General features: G+C 37.3%; 2 protein-coding genes and 1 long non-coding RNA gene across 3 annotated transcripts; 2 read left to right on the forward strand and 1 right to left on the reverse strand.

The window, feature by feature from the left end:
• The first annotated feature begins 3210 nt into the window (after window positions 1-3210).
• Window positions 3211-3918, forward strand: LOC141435902 (uncharacterized). Its single transcript, XM_074098740.1, has one exon. It carries the CDS (start codon window positions 3211-3213, stop codon window positions 3916-3918), a length of 708 nt encoding a protein of 235 aa, XP_073954841.1.
• A 4514-nt stretch (window positions 3919-8432) lies between these two features.
• LOC141435796 (uncharacterized) lies at window positions 8433-13911 on the forward strand. The gene is made up of 2 exons (XR_012452225.1): window positions 8433-11973; window positions 12972-13911. It is a non-coding gene; the product is annotated as an uncharacterized lncRNA (long non-coding RNA).
• LOC141435795 (uncharacterized) lies at window positions 11982-14082 on the reverse strand. Its single transcript, XM_074098620.1, has 2 exons — window positions 13905-14082; window positions 11982-12925 (listed from the first exon to the last, which is right to left on the reverse strand). The coding sequence occupies exons 1-2, from the start codon at window positions 14080-14082 to the stop codon at window positions 12189-12191; spliced, it is 915 nt and encodes a 304-aa protein (XP_073954721.1). The 3' UTR covers window positions 11982-12188.
• Window positions 14083-15815: the final 1733 nt, after the last annotated feature.

A 15815-nucleotide genomic window follows, 5' to 3' on the forward strand; every position in this document is an offset into this window, starting at 1 on the left:
TCGTCGCGCAGCTCAAAATAATATTTTTTTCAAGCGGTACACAATTACCTACCACCTTTTCTAAGATTATTGGTGCATTCAACTGCAGTCCACCATCTTGCTCGCTAATCCTGCCGTGAAGCAGCAGTGCTTGCACTGTGTTTCGGCGTGGAGAGTAAGACAGCCGCTGAAATTACTGGCACTTGAGCTATCCCATCTTAGGCCTCTAGGTTGAGAACGCATCTGCAATACCCCTGGTGTTGCAGATGTTTATGGGCGGTGGTGATCTCTTACCATCAGGAGACCCACTTGGTCGTTTGCCATCCAGTCGAATAAAAAAAAAGTGTCCTTTTCTGCTACCCTAAGAGTGCCCGTAACATTTGTGCCATTACATATAAAAAAAATTGACAATTCTACGCTGTAGATATTGTCCATGTATAAATGGCGTCCAGTATAAAAATATTTATTATAAAGTTTGCTCACTACTCTATCCGTGAGGTCTTGCCCCCCTACTTCGTCGTCCCTTTTGCCTTAATACATGTGTAATTGGAGTGCTAGGCCACACGGATCGGCTAACATGTATAATTTAATGCCATATTTGTGACGTTTGCCTTTTAGTTAAATATTGTCTAAAGCCACTACCATACAAATACCAATATTCTTTATTGCACACCATAAATCAGTACAAAAAACTTATAATATAAACATTTAGATATACTCGTACTATGGTTTCGCCGGAAGACCAGCGCTGACTCCATCCGAGAAGTCTGCATTTTATGCTGAGGCGGGACCATTTCGGGCACATAAAATAGTTTACGTTGTAACTTACCCTTTCTTTTTCTATTTTTCATTTAATTTCATTTTCAGTCATTTCATTTCACTACGACTTCGAGATAATATCATTGATTCATCGATTCAGGTTCTCGCCATGAGTGCATAAATTAAAAAACTTTTCATTGAAATTTGCATGGAGTCACAAGTTATACTTTTCGAATTTCAGACATCGAAAAATTAACAAAAATCTTTTGCGAAACATACTTTTTTTGGCAAGTAAGCTTAATAGATAATATTTGCTCCAATAATCCGAATATCTGTTAACTTTTACTGTGCCCATTTGGAATAAAATTCTGGGACATCCACTGGTTTCCACTTTAAAATCGCGTTACTAACTTGTCCTTGTAGCATGTGTAAGTTTTTAGTTACGAACTCGTTAGTGCTTTCACAATTTAATCAAAAATTTCGATTGTAAATAAGAGTTTAAAAAAAATCGGGCGTTGAGGCATCTTCCGGAACGCGGCATTCCTGTTCGCCGTTAAAAATTGGAGCATGGCGAGCAGTTACTGGACGATGCAGAGTCCACTCCTCGTTGATCGTCGCCTCGCTACCCTGTTCCCCGGCATCGATCTCCTCGGAGGAGGAAGACGTTTCGCTTTCAACAGCCCTAATAATAAAATAACGATTTCAGAAGTGATAAAGCATCTACTCTGTATATGCGATCTTTGCTTCGGCTTTACCACGGAAATATCTGACGCTACGCCACTGATATATATTTTCATAATAATATACGGTATAGGAAACTGAATCACGTACCAGGGTGGAACCTTTTTTGTGCTACTAGGTGGCTACTAGTGTCGATTCCGTATCCTAGAATACTACGCTACAGTTATTTTATTATTATAAGCCTTTAATCGGACAGCATGTAACATTGCAAGAATGTATAAATGTATTTCATCACTTCCTTCCTTCTCTTTTATTCGTAGATATCTCGTTTGCTTATTTTTTGCATGTCCGTTTGCCAGGTGGCAAAGGCCTCCTCCAATCTTCTCCATTCTCGTCTTTCTATAGCCACTCTATTCCATGATATTCCTGCAACCTGTCTGATATCGTCATCCCACCTTCCTTGTGGTCTTCCCCTTTTTCTTTTCCCATTTCTCGGGTACCATTGTGTAACTATTTTGCTCCATTTTTCTTTCCCTCTCAGTATGTGACCTGCCCATTTCCATTTTTGCCTTCTTATTTTCCGCGATATATCTTGGACTTTAGTCTTGTGTCTGATGTGGCTGTTTCTTACTTTGTCTGTTTTTTTTATTCCTATCATGCTTCTTTCCATCGCGCGTTGGCATACCGAAAGTTTACTTGTTATGTTCTTTGTTAGAGCCCATGTTTCGCTACCATATGCCAATATCGGCAGGACGCATGCATTAAATAGTTTGGTTTTAGTTGTTATGTGTAGATTTTTGTCTTTCATTATTTCCTTTAAACCCCAATACTTTTTCCAGCTGTTTGCAATTCTTCTTTCAACTTCTTTGTTTATATTATCTTTTGGAGACATCAGTTGGCCGAGATATATGTATTCTTCCGCATAGGTGATCTGAGTCTTCTCTACTGATACTGGATCTTTATTACCGTTGGTCATAATTTTTGTTTTTTCTGGATTTAGCTTCAGCCCGGTCTTCGCGCTCTCAGATGCTAGATCGTTGATCATCTTGTTTAAATCTTCTGACGTTTTTGCGAATAGCACAATATCGTCCGCAAATCGTAAGTGGGTTAATTTGCGCCCATCTATAGTTATGCCTAGGTCTTCCCATTCGAGATTCCTGAAGATCCTCTCTAATACAGCTAGGAACAGTGCGGGCGAGAGAGGATCCCCTTGCCTTACTCCTTTTTGTATTTGAAACATGTTGCCTTTCTTTTCTAGTTGGATGCATGCTGTGCTGTTTATGTAGACATTTTTTATAAGTCTTATGTACTTGTGTTCTATTCCCATTTCTTTTAGCGCTTCCCAAATTTTTGTATGAATTAGTGAATCGAACGCTTTACTGTAGTCGATAAAGGCAATATAATATGTAAGCTGATATTCGCGGGTTCCGGTTCTGTATCTGTACAAACGAACGTTATTGAGCTCCGCCGTAATTAGTCACAAATATTTGGAAAATAGATAGTACATCACGTCCAACCACGTTAAAAATCCACGCGTAACAGTGAAGTGTGTGTTTTAGAAGAAATCACGGCGAGAAACATACGGGATTAAATAATATAATCATACAATCTCAAATCGCTAACCTAACCTAAAAACTTTAGAAATAGATACCAAAGACAACTAGACTTAACGAGTGAAAAAAGTGTCAGAAATACCAACCTAAAAGTGACAGCTAGTATTGCCAGTTAAAAACTCCCATAATCTACCAAATCTGCGTAACATCAGAAACCCGTAGGACAAACAAAACAAACATGGATAAAAGCATGGAAATGTTGCTTTCGAAACTAGAAATGAAATTAAACCAGCAAACGTCCATTATAACTTTCGAAGTGACCAAGAACGTAACGCAAGCAATAGATGAAAAGCTGAAATCACTTGTAGAGGAAAATAATGCTTTGAAAATACGTGTAGCGGACCTAGAGCAGAAAATCAACTATATGGAAAAGGATAAACGTAGAAATAACTTGGTGTTTTTTGGTATAGAAGAAAAGGGGAAAAGTGAATGCGTATTGGTTGACCACATAAAAGATATAATTATAGAAACGGGAGTACACCTGGACAGCCAAGAAATAGCGAATGTAAGCCGAATCGGGCAACATGAAGCCAAAAACCGACCAGTAGTAGTGACATTTACGTCCTCATGGAAAAAGCACCTGGTGCAAAGAAACAAATTCAATTTACCGCAAGGCGTCTACGTCAGAGAGGATTGCCCTAAGGAGGTATTGGAAATACGCAAGAACATGCAACCTAAACTAATGGAGGAAAGAGCAAAAGGCAACATCGCATACTTCATCTACGATAAGTTGGTGGTTAAGGAACCAAAAGATAGCAACCGTGAGAAGAGGAAAAGAGAAAAAACTGACTCACCCTTAGCTAAAAACCAACCTAAAAAACAGCTAACTGGCAAGGACATCAACTCTTCCAAGCAAGGGACGTCGAGGGAGCTATCAAAAAACTAACCAATACCAACCGGAACCAAATCAGAACAGACACAACAGCAATAACAAATAGAAAACATATTTGCACCCCAAGCCGGTTGGTCACCGTGGGGGAAGAAGACCAAAACCCTCCATCGAACAAATACAAAGAAAACAAACTAGACACATTAAAAAACACAAGAGAACAGCACTCTGCAACAATTGAACGTCAACAGCATGATAAAAACAACATAGAACCAAAACAAAAAGCTACCATCGAGCCACCAATCAGCAAACAAAAACAGACAAGAGTATATATTGCCACGCTAAATGTGCTAACTCTGCGATCAGAAGAGAACCTATCCGAATTGACACATGCATTACAAAATATCAACTGGGATATCCTTGGTCTGAGCGAGGTGAGAAGATTGGGAGAAAACATCTCTGAGCACCCAAACCACATACTCTACTACATAGGAGAGACCCCGGGCAAGCATGGAGTAGGTTTTTTGGTCAAAAAGTGCCTAGCAAAATACGTAGATGGTTTTTGCGGCATATCAGAGCGCATTGCACTATTGAACCTAAAACTACCGGAGTACAAGGACCCATGGACCATAATCCAGATTTACTCGCCCACAGAGCAAGCAGAGACAGATATTATCAAAAAGTTTTACCAGGATCTGAACAAAACTATTCAAACATATGCTCACAAAAACTTAATAGTTATGGGAGACTTAAACGGCCAAATCGGGGAACGCCAATGGGACGAAGATGCAACTATAGGACCCTATACATATAGTACAAAAGCTAGAAGCAGAAATGGAAAAATGCTGATAGACTTTGCAATGGAAAATAACCTGAGCATACTTAATTCAATGTTTAAGAAAAAAAAAGACAGAATGTGGACATGGATATCACCCGATGGCAAATCAAAAAACCAAATTGATTTTATAATGACCAACAATTCCAAATGTTTTTTAGACATGAATGTCATCAGCAACTTAAACTTCAACACCAACCACCGTATGGTACGCGCCGAATTAAGGTCATCTCAACCCAAGAATCCGAGACCAATAGTAAATCCAGAGAATAAAAAACCTATTAACCACCTAGTAGACCAAATATCTTACTCACTAAACTCGATACTCAAAGAATACAACAGAGAAACAAAAGATGCCGACATACAAGAGAAATACAACTGGCTGGAAAGAGCAATCATAAGCGCTACTAAACAATGTAGCAATAATAAAGAAGACTCAAATAAATGGATGACAACTAAAACTAGATCCCTCCTCGAACAAAGAGCAACTTTAATAAACTCGAAAACTTCAAAAAATAACCGAACACAAATAGCAAATATCAGCAAAGAAATTAGAGAAAACATAAGGAAAGATAGGAGGCAACACAGAATGGAAACCATAGAAAGACATATTAAACAGACAGGAGGAATAAAGAAGGCATACAAAGAACTGACAAACAAAAAAGAGTGGATTGTAAAGATGGAAAACCGGCGTGGGACTAAGAAAAGTGGTAGGCAAGAAATACTCAAGATTGCCACAGCATTCTACACCGAATTATATGGAAATAACACAATCGAAAAAGAAATAGATATATCAGAGAACACAACGGTACCTCACATCATGCAAGAAGAAGTCGAGAAAGCCATTGATACCCAAAGAAAAGATAAAGCTCCTGGACCAGACGGCATAAGCAACGAAATACTGAAACAAACAAAACCAGCAATTGTACCTATACTTGCAGATATTTTCAACACAGTTATCACCACAGAAACCATCCCAAAACAATGGACCCAATCCAACATAATCCTTCTGTTCAAGAAAGGAAACTATTGCGATATCAGGAACTACCGACCCATCAGTCTAATGTCCAATATATACAAGATTTTTGCAAAAATTATACTAAAACGAATAGAGAGAAAATTGGACGAACAACAGCCGATAGAACAGGCCGGTTTTCGCAAAGACTTTTCAGTGTTAGACCACATCCATACAGTAAGACAAGTTATACAAAAATATGCCGAATATCAGCTTACGCTACAGTACTACTACTATATATACTACGACTACATGAAATGGCAAATTCAGGAGTTGTCAAAGACCGTATTATAATTTAGTATGTATGTTATCTAAGAAAACATTCCATACAGAGGCTTGGTGTATTTGGACAATCCGGACAGTAACATAAAATATTTTTACGTTTATGTGTGGAATCCCAACAGTGTTTGCACCGTCATCGTTTGGTAATGCCGTTGAGGTCTTTAGGCAAATGATTAGGGAGGTGAATATATAGTATGGCTGACGCTAACTGTTGGATGTGGTAGTTAGTATTAGCAGAAATTACTGACCGCCTAAATTTGTGATAAGCTATTTTTATATTTTTATATCATAGCCCAGGGCCCATTACGTATATATATTATATCCCTCTTGTTCTGAGAGGAGGGCTGTGCCCAGCAGTGGGACGCATATAGGCTGGGATGATGATATTTTTATATTGAACAAAAAGTAGGCATTTAAAACCATCATTTGCAAAATATGTATGCCTACCTTTTTATACCACCGCACCGTCTTGTGCTCACAACTTCACAAGTTTAATACGATAGCATTTGGTCATGTCTATCAACACCACTCGTGAAATTATTGTATTCCACCACAATTTCAGGTTTTAATATCATTTGACCCCTTTTTTTGTTACGGGTTTTCGTTCGACCAGCTGCCCCAATAATATCAACCTGTTGGGATTGCCGATGAACCAAGGTGCAAAGTTGGTTGGGACAACTAGATCACCTCGCTAGCTGCCACATTTATTTACAGAGGACCTGACACGCAAACTGGTTGGGCAGCTATATCACTCCCCAATTTCTCAACCTGTATTTTGACATTAATAGCAGTCTCCAATTAGAATTGAGGGCTCTGAATGGGCTCTGCTTCTAATCTATCAATGATTAGCTTTATAATTTAATAAACCACCTACTATAGATTATCTCTCCAATTTAAAAATTAATTGGACAGTTCATAGGTACTCGTATTTCCGTCAATCGATCCTTAAATGCCCTTTATAACGGTTAAATTTATTAATGAGACCGAATTTTTGTTGAAAAGCTAGAACTCTCATCCGAAATCTATCTGCATCCATTTTCCAGGTCCCCGATCGAGATTCTTCACGATTAGGTACAGTAAAATAGAGGACATTTGCTAAAAGTTCATCATTTCATTGATCAACGTCAGGACACCTTAAGGTTTCTTTTTTCATTGTGCTGTTTCTAGTTTGATTATTTGTTAAAAAGAAGGGAATTAATGTTATAAAATACCTTTATTTAAACACCATTTTCTTAAACAAGTCACATTTTTAAGTGCGCAAATACTTGGATGGTATATACAATTAAACACATCACTGGCCGTTCCAAATTCTTCATATAAACTTAAATTATTTTATTTCTAAGTTAACAACATCATTATGGCCTAAAATACTTTTCACCCAATTGGCTTTTTCTGCACCTTTATAATAAACTATTTTGTTGGCTAAAAAATCTTGGACATACATCAAGTAATTGGCATATGGTACAAACCTTAGTTCCAGCAAATTTTTCGATTTTTCTCTATCCACCTTACTTGTTTACGCTCAAAAGGTGAAAGATTATGTATTTTAAAAGGTGGTAAAATCAGAAGATGCTGTAGTTGATCATTATAAACTATAGAAATCTCTTTCACAATAAATTTCTTATCAACAGTTTTAAATCCTTGAACATCGACAAGAGCTATTGACTTCATGTTGTCTGCCTAACTATGTTGCTCTAAGGTCGATACTCGAACAACCGATCGCTCAAAACCAGCTTGGCGGATTGCAGTGAGGGCCATCTGTGACCGATGAGCTGGAGCGTTATCATGATGGAAACGCACCCCAGCACGCAATTTTCCTCGACGTTTTTCTTTAATTGCTTGCCGGACTTTTGGGATCAATTCGGTGTAATAGGCACCAGTAATGGTTTGTCCTTTTTGTAGATAATCAATAAACAGGATTCCTTCTGTATCCCAGAAAACCGAGGCCATTACTTTACCCGCCGTTGGAAATACTCGGAATTTCTTTATTGGAGGGGAAAATGGAAATTTCCAGGACATGCTTTGCTTCTTCGTTTCAGGATCAAAGTGGTAAACCCATGTTTCATCCATAGTTACGAAACGGCGGTAAAAAGTTTCCGGGTCAGGCTTGATTATTTCAAGATTACGCTCTGAAACCCCCACACGTAACTCTGTTTGCCTGAGTTAAAATTCGCGGAACCCATCTTGCTGACACTTTTCTAAAACCCAAAACATCCGTTAATATTGAACGTACACTACCAAATGAAATCTTAGGGCGTAAGGAGGCGATCGAGGAGACGAGTGAGACTCACGGGTGCTGTGTAAATACTGCCTTTATTGTATATGCTTAGGACTATTATATACTATACATAATGGGAGTGTGAGTGTAGCGCAGCTCACACTACACCTCCCCCGTTGAAAAAAAAGAAAAAAAGAAAAATTAAAATATACATATTTTTTTAGAAAATACACGAAAAAAATTATTTGATGAAGTTATAAGTATTAAATTTGTCACCAAAAATACGATTAAGTACCTGCTTAATTCTAATTTTTGCACGCTTTGTTGACGAGATTAAACTAAGGTATAAAATGTACATAAATATAATAAAAAAAAACATTATAAAAAAATTAACGGGCTTGTTTGCTGTAATCTGATTTTGACAACTTATCAGTCTCAATTGAATATTCATGATCCTATTGATCTTATTCTCATTGCCTATGTTACATACTGTTGGTTCTGTTAGTACTGGGCTCTCTAATTACATATATTTCGCCTTTTAATAATATAAATAATTATAAAAAAAAAAAACAATTTCTTACAGTGGCATGTAACTTTTCTGCTTATTTTAACTTTTTAGGTAGGAACTTACATTTTCAAGATCTTTTCTTACGTCATAATTCTCTTCATAACCATTATAGGTACTTTTTACTTGTCTATCATATTGCAGTGTGCAACTTTGGCAACACTTAGCGCAATGCAACTTGTGCCATTGCTTGCAAGGTACACAGCACGTTTACATTTGGTGGTCGGCCGACCTTTACTTATTATCATTATTTATTTGTTCAGGATACAAGGATTATTTTATTCATTTTTCGTGCGCGCACATACATAATAACCATTTATTTATCATCATACATTCAGGTAGTTCTTTTAACACTTCCTTACTTCAATAATCATACCTTGTGCCCAAGTCTCTTCACAATTGATGCTCGACCGAATCATGATCAGAGGACATGGGTTTCCTACCTGCCTTGTATGCTGGTGTACCTTATATTACGATATTTACCCTATCTAAAAAAAAAACCATTCAAAATCTCTAACAAAATACTCATTCAGTTTGAAAACTTCAGCTAGTAAGAATTCCAATAACTTTTACGTGTTTGTGACACTTCTATATAAATAAAAGGCACTTTATACGTTTTTTACTATATTAAATCAAACACGGGTTCATATGCTTACAATGTTCTTGACAGAAGAGGAAGATGTTGCCAGGCAACAAAACTAATTATGTTTTATACATAAATTGGGGCGGCCAAAGAAACCGCAAAGAAGTAACAGTGAATTGGTTACCCTAAAGTATTAAACCTTATTACTTGTTATACATAATGACTTAGCATTAAATGGAAATTTTAAAATTTAACGACTTTCATTTAAAGCTCTACATTATTGGGAACAAAAATCTATTTAACAGAAACGAATCTATTCAAAAGAGAAACTTATACCTAATCTATCAGTCTTCAGTGGGTAAAACGACAATCTTTGAAACTGCACGAGAATGCAGTTTTTTGCCCGAGGTTTGGACCTCTACTACTCTAACCTTGTTGTCATTACCATAGAAAACCTTAGTAATTCTCCCCAAAGGCCATGACAAAGGGGGAGTGTTAATCGCCTTTGGTAACACCACCATACCTATTTTTAAATTGGGAAATTCCTTTTGCCACTTGGTTCTCTGGTACATAGATATTGCTTTGACCAAGCGTTCCAAAAGTGTTGCCGTACTTGCTCGCAACTCCTCCAAAACCGTAGCCTGGATGCAGGCACCGCGGTCAGGTCTGGTTGAGGCACTGACGTCATAGACGTCCCGATTATGAAATGGCCCGGAGTTAGATACGAGAAGTCTGAGAGGTCTTGGGAGAGAGGGGTCAGCGGGCGTGAGTTCAGAATGGCCTCTATTTCTGTGATTAATAGTTAATAGTTTATTTATTAAATCAATACATCATTACATTATAATTTACATAAATGTCAGTTATAAGAATTTGTATTGAAATCGTCAAAGGTAATATGATTAGTAATAATTATAAAAAATAAAATTCTAAGCATGTCATGTGAATGTAAAGGTAAAGTTCCGACCAAAGCGACACTGACGCCGCGTCAGTGCGTTAGTAAACGCTGCGGCTCCGTCGCAGCGTCTCTGACGCTCTGTTGAATTCCGAAGGCGGCGACAGTAGCACTGCGGCCTCCAGTCAATTTGCGACCAGTGACCTAACAGTCGAATTTTCTTGCGTTTACTGCGTACATACGGTGAAACGATTATGAATCAAGCTATTGTGAAAGATTTGCAAAAAATATTTGAAAAAGAGGAAGAAGATGATGATCTGTTGCTTTTGTATTTACTGAGAACTAGAGATCGAACTGACCCGATTTATGAAACCCGCAGCGATCAGGGTCTTTATAAAATCTTAATACAAGAACATTTAAATTATAATGATGATAAATTTCGAGAATATTGTCGTTTTAACAAAAGACAATTTAATTTCATTTTGTCTCTAGTTTATGAAGAATTGACACCAAAAACTACAAGAAATTGTATAGGTCCTGAAGAGAAACTATTTTTAACACTGAGGTAAGTTGTTTATTCTTTATTAAGAAAATTTAAACTTAAAATCTATAGAAGCTAATCGTATGTTCTTCTGTCATCTTCTGTAAGATCCATAATACGTATTAAGCTTAAGTCCGTAGCTTCAGGTTCAAATTTCATTTGTGATGCTTGTGATATAGGCGAGTACGCTCTGAAGTTATATGTGGACAGCGTATTTTGATTTGTATGCGGAACGGCATCGGCTGATAGTTCGGGCGAATTAAGTTGAATAGCAGGTGTAGATGCTTCAACGTTCAACGATTCATACTTCACGAGAACGTCAAAAATTTCTTTTTTTGCTTTTATTTTCAAACTGGACGGTAATTTTTAATGTAGTCTGAAAACATGGCTAGTTCTGGGTCCTCAACATTTCTATTAGCTATAGTTTGTAAAGTTTTTTGGCGCGTTTCTTCTCTTTTCTGCAGAAAAGATATGATCTCATCTTTATTTTGGCGCGTCCGTTTTCTATTGGATCTTGGAAATACTGGGTTTGGGGCCGAAAATGTTCCCGAAGTTTCATGTTCAACTATATTTCTAGTTTCTTCTGGGTTTGGGGCCGAAAATGTTCCCGAAGTTTCATGTTCAACTATATTTCTAGAGTCTCCTGGTGATGATACAGAACCAAAACCTTGGTCAGAAGTTAGACTCTCTTGTGTGGAATCCGTATCTTCAATATTAGATTCTGTTGAACGTTCATTTGGCACTAAGGGTACGTTCAGATGACGGGCGTTGAACGCGCGTTGAAGGCGCGCTAAACTTTTGTTCAGTGTTCACATGATACGCGCTTGCCAGGCGTTCAACGCGCGTTGCCGCGACCGCCATGGTTCAGTCAGCAGAGTTCATTTGTCGAAGATGGACGTTGAAACTGTTTTAACTGTGATATTATACCGACGGTTGAAACGAGGCAACAGAAGACGGAGATATTGGGTTCATCCAATTTTGACAACCAGGCTGACTGAAAGCCACTACATCATCTTGTATCCTAAATTAAGGCAATACGGACCCAAATTTTTTAACTACTTCAGAATGTCCATCAAGTCATTTGATGACTTACTGGCTCTCATAAACGAGGAACTCGTAGCAGATGAAAACACTGTGCGATATACCATTTCACCAGAAGAAAAACTCATAATTACATTGAGGTAAGTTTTTTATTAATAGACATACATATATACGTATTTTTTATTAATCAACATATTTATATACGTATTTTTTATTAGTCAACATATCTATATACGTATTTTTTTATTAATCAACATATCTTTATATAGGAACTTGATATTAATGAACATATCTATAAATTAAATCAAATCAAAATTGTTTAGGAAAGATTTTTTAAAGAAAATACAATAAGTTGTTACTCGCAGAATAAATCTAACTCCGATTCGTTGCTGGTATTGGTTGGTGCTGGCGAAGGAGTGTGTGTTACTGGCGATTGAGATCCCATTGCTGTAGTATAACCGTAATGCGCTAAGTTATTTGGCACACCAGATTGCTGTGATCTAAAATCATGATATTGAAAGTCTTGATTACGCTGCTCTTGTGACAAATAATTTCTTCGTGGTGGTACAGGGTTACGATAATTTTGATTTTCAAATGTCTGATGTTGCATTCCTTGAAAGACATTTTGGTTTTGCAAGATTAAATTATAAATGCCAATTTTTGTGTGAAGCCGTTTATATTCCGGGATTTTTTTAATCTCTTTAACGAGTGACAAACAAAACAGCTTATCTTCATCGTCATCTTCTTTTGGGTGCGAAACATTTTTCTGTACTAAACTCTGCTCTAATATGCTCGCAAACCTTTCGTCAGCAGGACTTATTTTTTGTTTTTTTCTTGGAGTAGATTTAGGACTCTTAAAGGCAGAACTTCCTTCTACTTCAGCAACTTCTGACGAAGCTGATTCATTTTCTGTATTGAAACTATTTTCTGTATGTTTGTCGGCTATAGATGGCTGTAGAAATTGTAGTCTATTAAAATGAATATATGATGAGGTTTTGGAAGCTCCTGATCCAGATTTAACAGTCTTCATTTTCTTGACCTCTCTCATATAATTATCTCGTAAACTCTTCCATTTCTTTTGCAGAGATGACGCTGAAAAAAGACAGATTTTAGTAATAGTTTGTGTTTTTTTTTTCAGATATTTGGCCACGGGATGTTCACTTGGGACATTAAGCTACGATTATAGAATTGGCAAATCTACTGTGGCTACTATTATACCACATGTATGTGAAACTATTTGGAGAAAATTGAAACCCATTGTTATGAGTGAACCAACGAAAGAAAAATGGTATGAAATATCGGAGATATTTGAAAAGCACTCAAAGTTTCCCAATTGTTTGGGAGCCTTGGACGGAAAACATATACGGTTAATACAGCCTGAACACACGGGTTCCATGTATTATAACTATAAACATTTTTTTTCGCTAGTTTTAATGGCGCTAGCGGATGCAAACTATTGTTTTGTATGGGTTGACATTGGTGCGTACGGTAAAAATAGTGACTCGGGTATATTCAAGAATTCTTCATTGTACAAAAAGCTGACTGAAAGGTCATTAGACCTGCCTGATCCAAAGACATTGTTAATAAAAAATAGACCGACAGTGTTGCCATATGTGATAGTGGCTGATGAAGCTTTTGGTATGATGGAGAATTTAATGCGGCCCTACGGCGGAAGGTCACTAACCTATGCTAAAAAAATATTTAATAATCGTTTGACATTAGCACGCCGCTATGTTGAATGTACTTTTGGCATAATGTGCAATAAATGGCGTATTTTACATAGGCCATTAGATGTTAACATGTGTTTTGCAGAAAAGATTGTAAAAGCTATATGTACACTTCATAACTATGTTAGAATGAGGGATGGCTACAATTTTGACGATACACTGTATACTCCACAACTGGAAAATCTAGCCTCACATTATACTGGGCGTGCTGTGCGACAGGCGGATAATGTTCGAGAAAATTTAACTAAATATTTCATTAACGAAGGAAAACTTGATTGGCTGGATCACAACATTTAATTTGTAATACAAACTGATTGTAAATGTAAATAAATATATGTACTCACATAATAATTTCTTCTTTTCTTCACTGTCATCTCCTTCACAGAATATGAGGACGAGTTCTTCCCAAGCCCGTCTCTTTAAATTCCTATCAGAATAATTGCTACTTGTCATGTCCCATATCGCAGGACGTTTCTCTATTTCGTCTATAAATAATTCTGTGTTAAAAGCTTCGGTTTCCATTTCGGACGACTTCTTGACGACCCGATGAACCCTAAAATACGTCCATCCGCGTCGAAAGCGCGCGCTCAACTGAACGGAAATATGGAAAACCAATGATCTCAAAGCGCGCGTTGACGCGCGCTGACAACAGTCGGCGCTAGTGCAGCGTTCAACGCGCGTATTAATAAAACGCGCGTTAGCATGTGTACGGCCCTGAATAGTTGTTATGTAGTTGTAAACGCACGTTATCAAAACGCGCGTTCAACGCCCGTCATCTGAACGTACCCTAACTGTAGAAACGTAAGCAGGCGATCATAGGTTCCAAACTTAGATCTACGATTTGGCGCTGCGGACCCAGTTCCAGACTTGCTCTTTTGTTTCTGGCGAAAATATGTGTCCTTTATGTTTTTCCACCTTTTTTTACAGTTATCACCTGCAAATAATAAAAAATAACATGAAACTAAAATAACGTCTCAATTTTAGGTTCATCGCGACCGGAGAGAGTTTTGCGTCGCTGTCATTTGTATACCGAATATCGAAATCTTATATATCAAGAGTAATAAGAGACGTTTTGAAAGTATTAAAACAAAAGCTTATGCCAATAGCGATGCCACCTCCTACAAAAAATGATTTTAAAAGAATAGAAAAAGATTTTTGGGAAAAATGGAATATGCCAAACTGCATATCTAGCATAGATGGAAAGCATGTTCGCATCAGAGCTCCACCTAATAGTGGTTCTCTTTATTTTAACTACAAGGACTATTTTTCTATTGTTATGTTGGCTTTAGTGGACGCTAACTATAAGTTTGTGGCTGTAGACGTTGGGTCATATGGCAAAGAAGGCGATAGTAATATATTCAGAAAGTCGACAATAGGAAAAAAAATCGCTAACAATGACTTTAATATTCCGGAAGCAAAACGTCTCCCGCAATCGAATGTCAGTTTGCCACATTTTATAATAGGAGATGAGGCTTTTCCTCTCAGCACATACATGATGAAACCGTTTTCAAGAAGAACCGGACTTGATCACCAAAAGGAGATTTTTAACTACAGATTGTGTCGTGCGCGTCGTGTAGCGGAAAATGCCTTTGGACTGCTGAGTCAAGTATTCCGAGTATTTTATACTCCTATAGCAGTTCTACCGAGTACTTGCACTGATTTAATTCTAGTTGCATGTTGTTTACACAATCTGTTAAGAGATGCGTATTTAGAAGAAAATAGCCGACCACATTACGTCCGCGATGAAAACGAGAATCCTACAGATAATATGATACCTCTGACCCGTACAAGGGGACAAGCAAATGATGGCATACATATCAGAGAACAATTAAAACTCTATTTTAACTCAGAAATCGGTCAAGTAGCCTGGCAACAAAACTATTATTAAATAAAAACCATCTAAAAATACTCGCCTTTTTTATTTAACACCCTCCCAATTTCATCCCAAACTCTGTCCTTTTTTTTCGAATTTTTGTACTCTTCAACACTTAAATCAAACAATAGTGGATGTTTAGACACTAAATCTATAAGCAGCTCATCATCTTCTTCGGTAAAAGCCTCCATTTTCAAAGTTATTGCACCATAACCTAAAAATTTTCACGTCATACCGCCGCATATCAGCCGCATATTTACATAGTCGCACTCGAGAACAGTGAAAACTGGTCGGAATATGTGGTAGTGACTATATAAAGTAACTCGTTTTGATTGACCTTCAAAACTCAGTGAAGTTGAAAATATCTTAACATTATTATTAA

This window comes from Choristoneura fumiferana, chromosome 15 (genome assembly GCF_025370935.1).
Source record: "Choristoneura fumiferana chromosome 15, NRCan_CFum_1, whole genome shotgun sequence".
Lineage (NCBI taxonomy): Eukaryota > Metazoa > Arthropoda > Insecta > Lepidoptera > Tortricidae > Choristoneura > Choristoneura fumiferana.

What these genes read in the sequence shown, in the direction of transcription:
- LOC141435902 (XM_074098740.1), top strand. Translation starts at nt 3,211, where the DNA reads ATGGATAAAAGCATGGAAATGTTGCTTTCGAAACTAGAAATGAAATTA.
- LOC141435795 (XM_074098620.1), bottom strand. Translation starts at nt 14,082, where the DNA reads ATGGAAACCGAAGCTTTTAACACAGAATTATTTATAGACGAAATAGAG. An exon ending in AGAAAAGAAGAAATTATTAT is followed by an intron (nt 12,926 to 13,904) that starts GTGAGTACATAT and finishes GTCTTTTTTCAG; the next exon opens with CGTCATCTCTGCAAAAGAAA.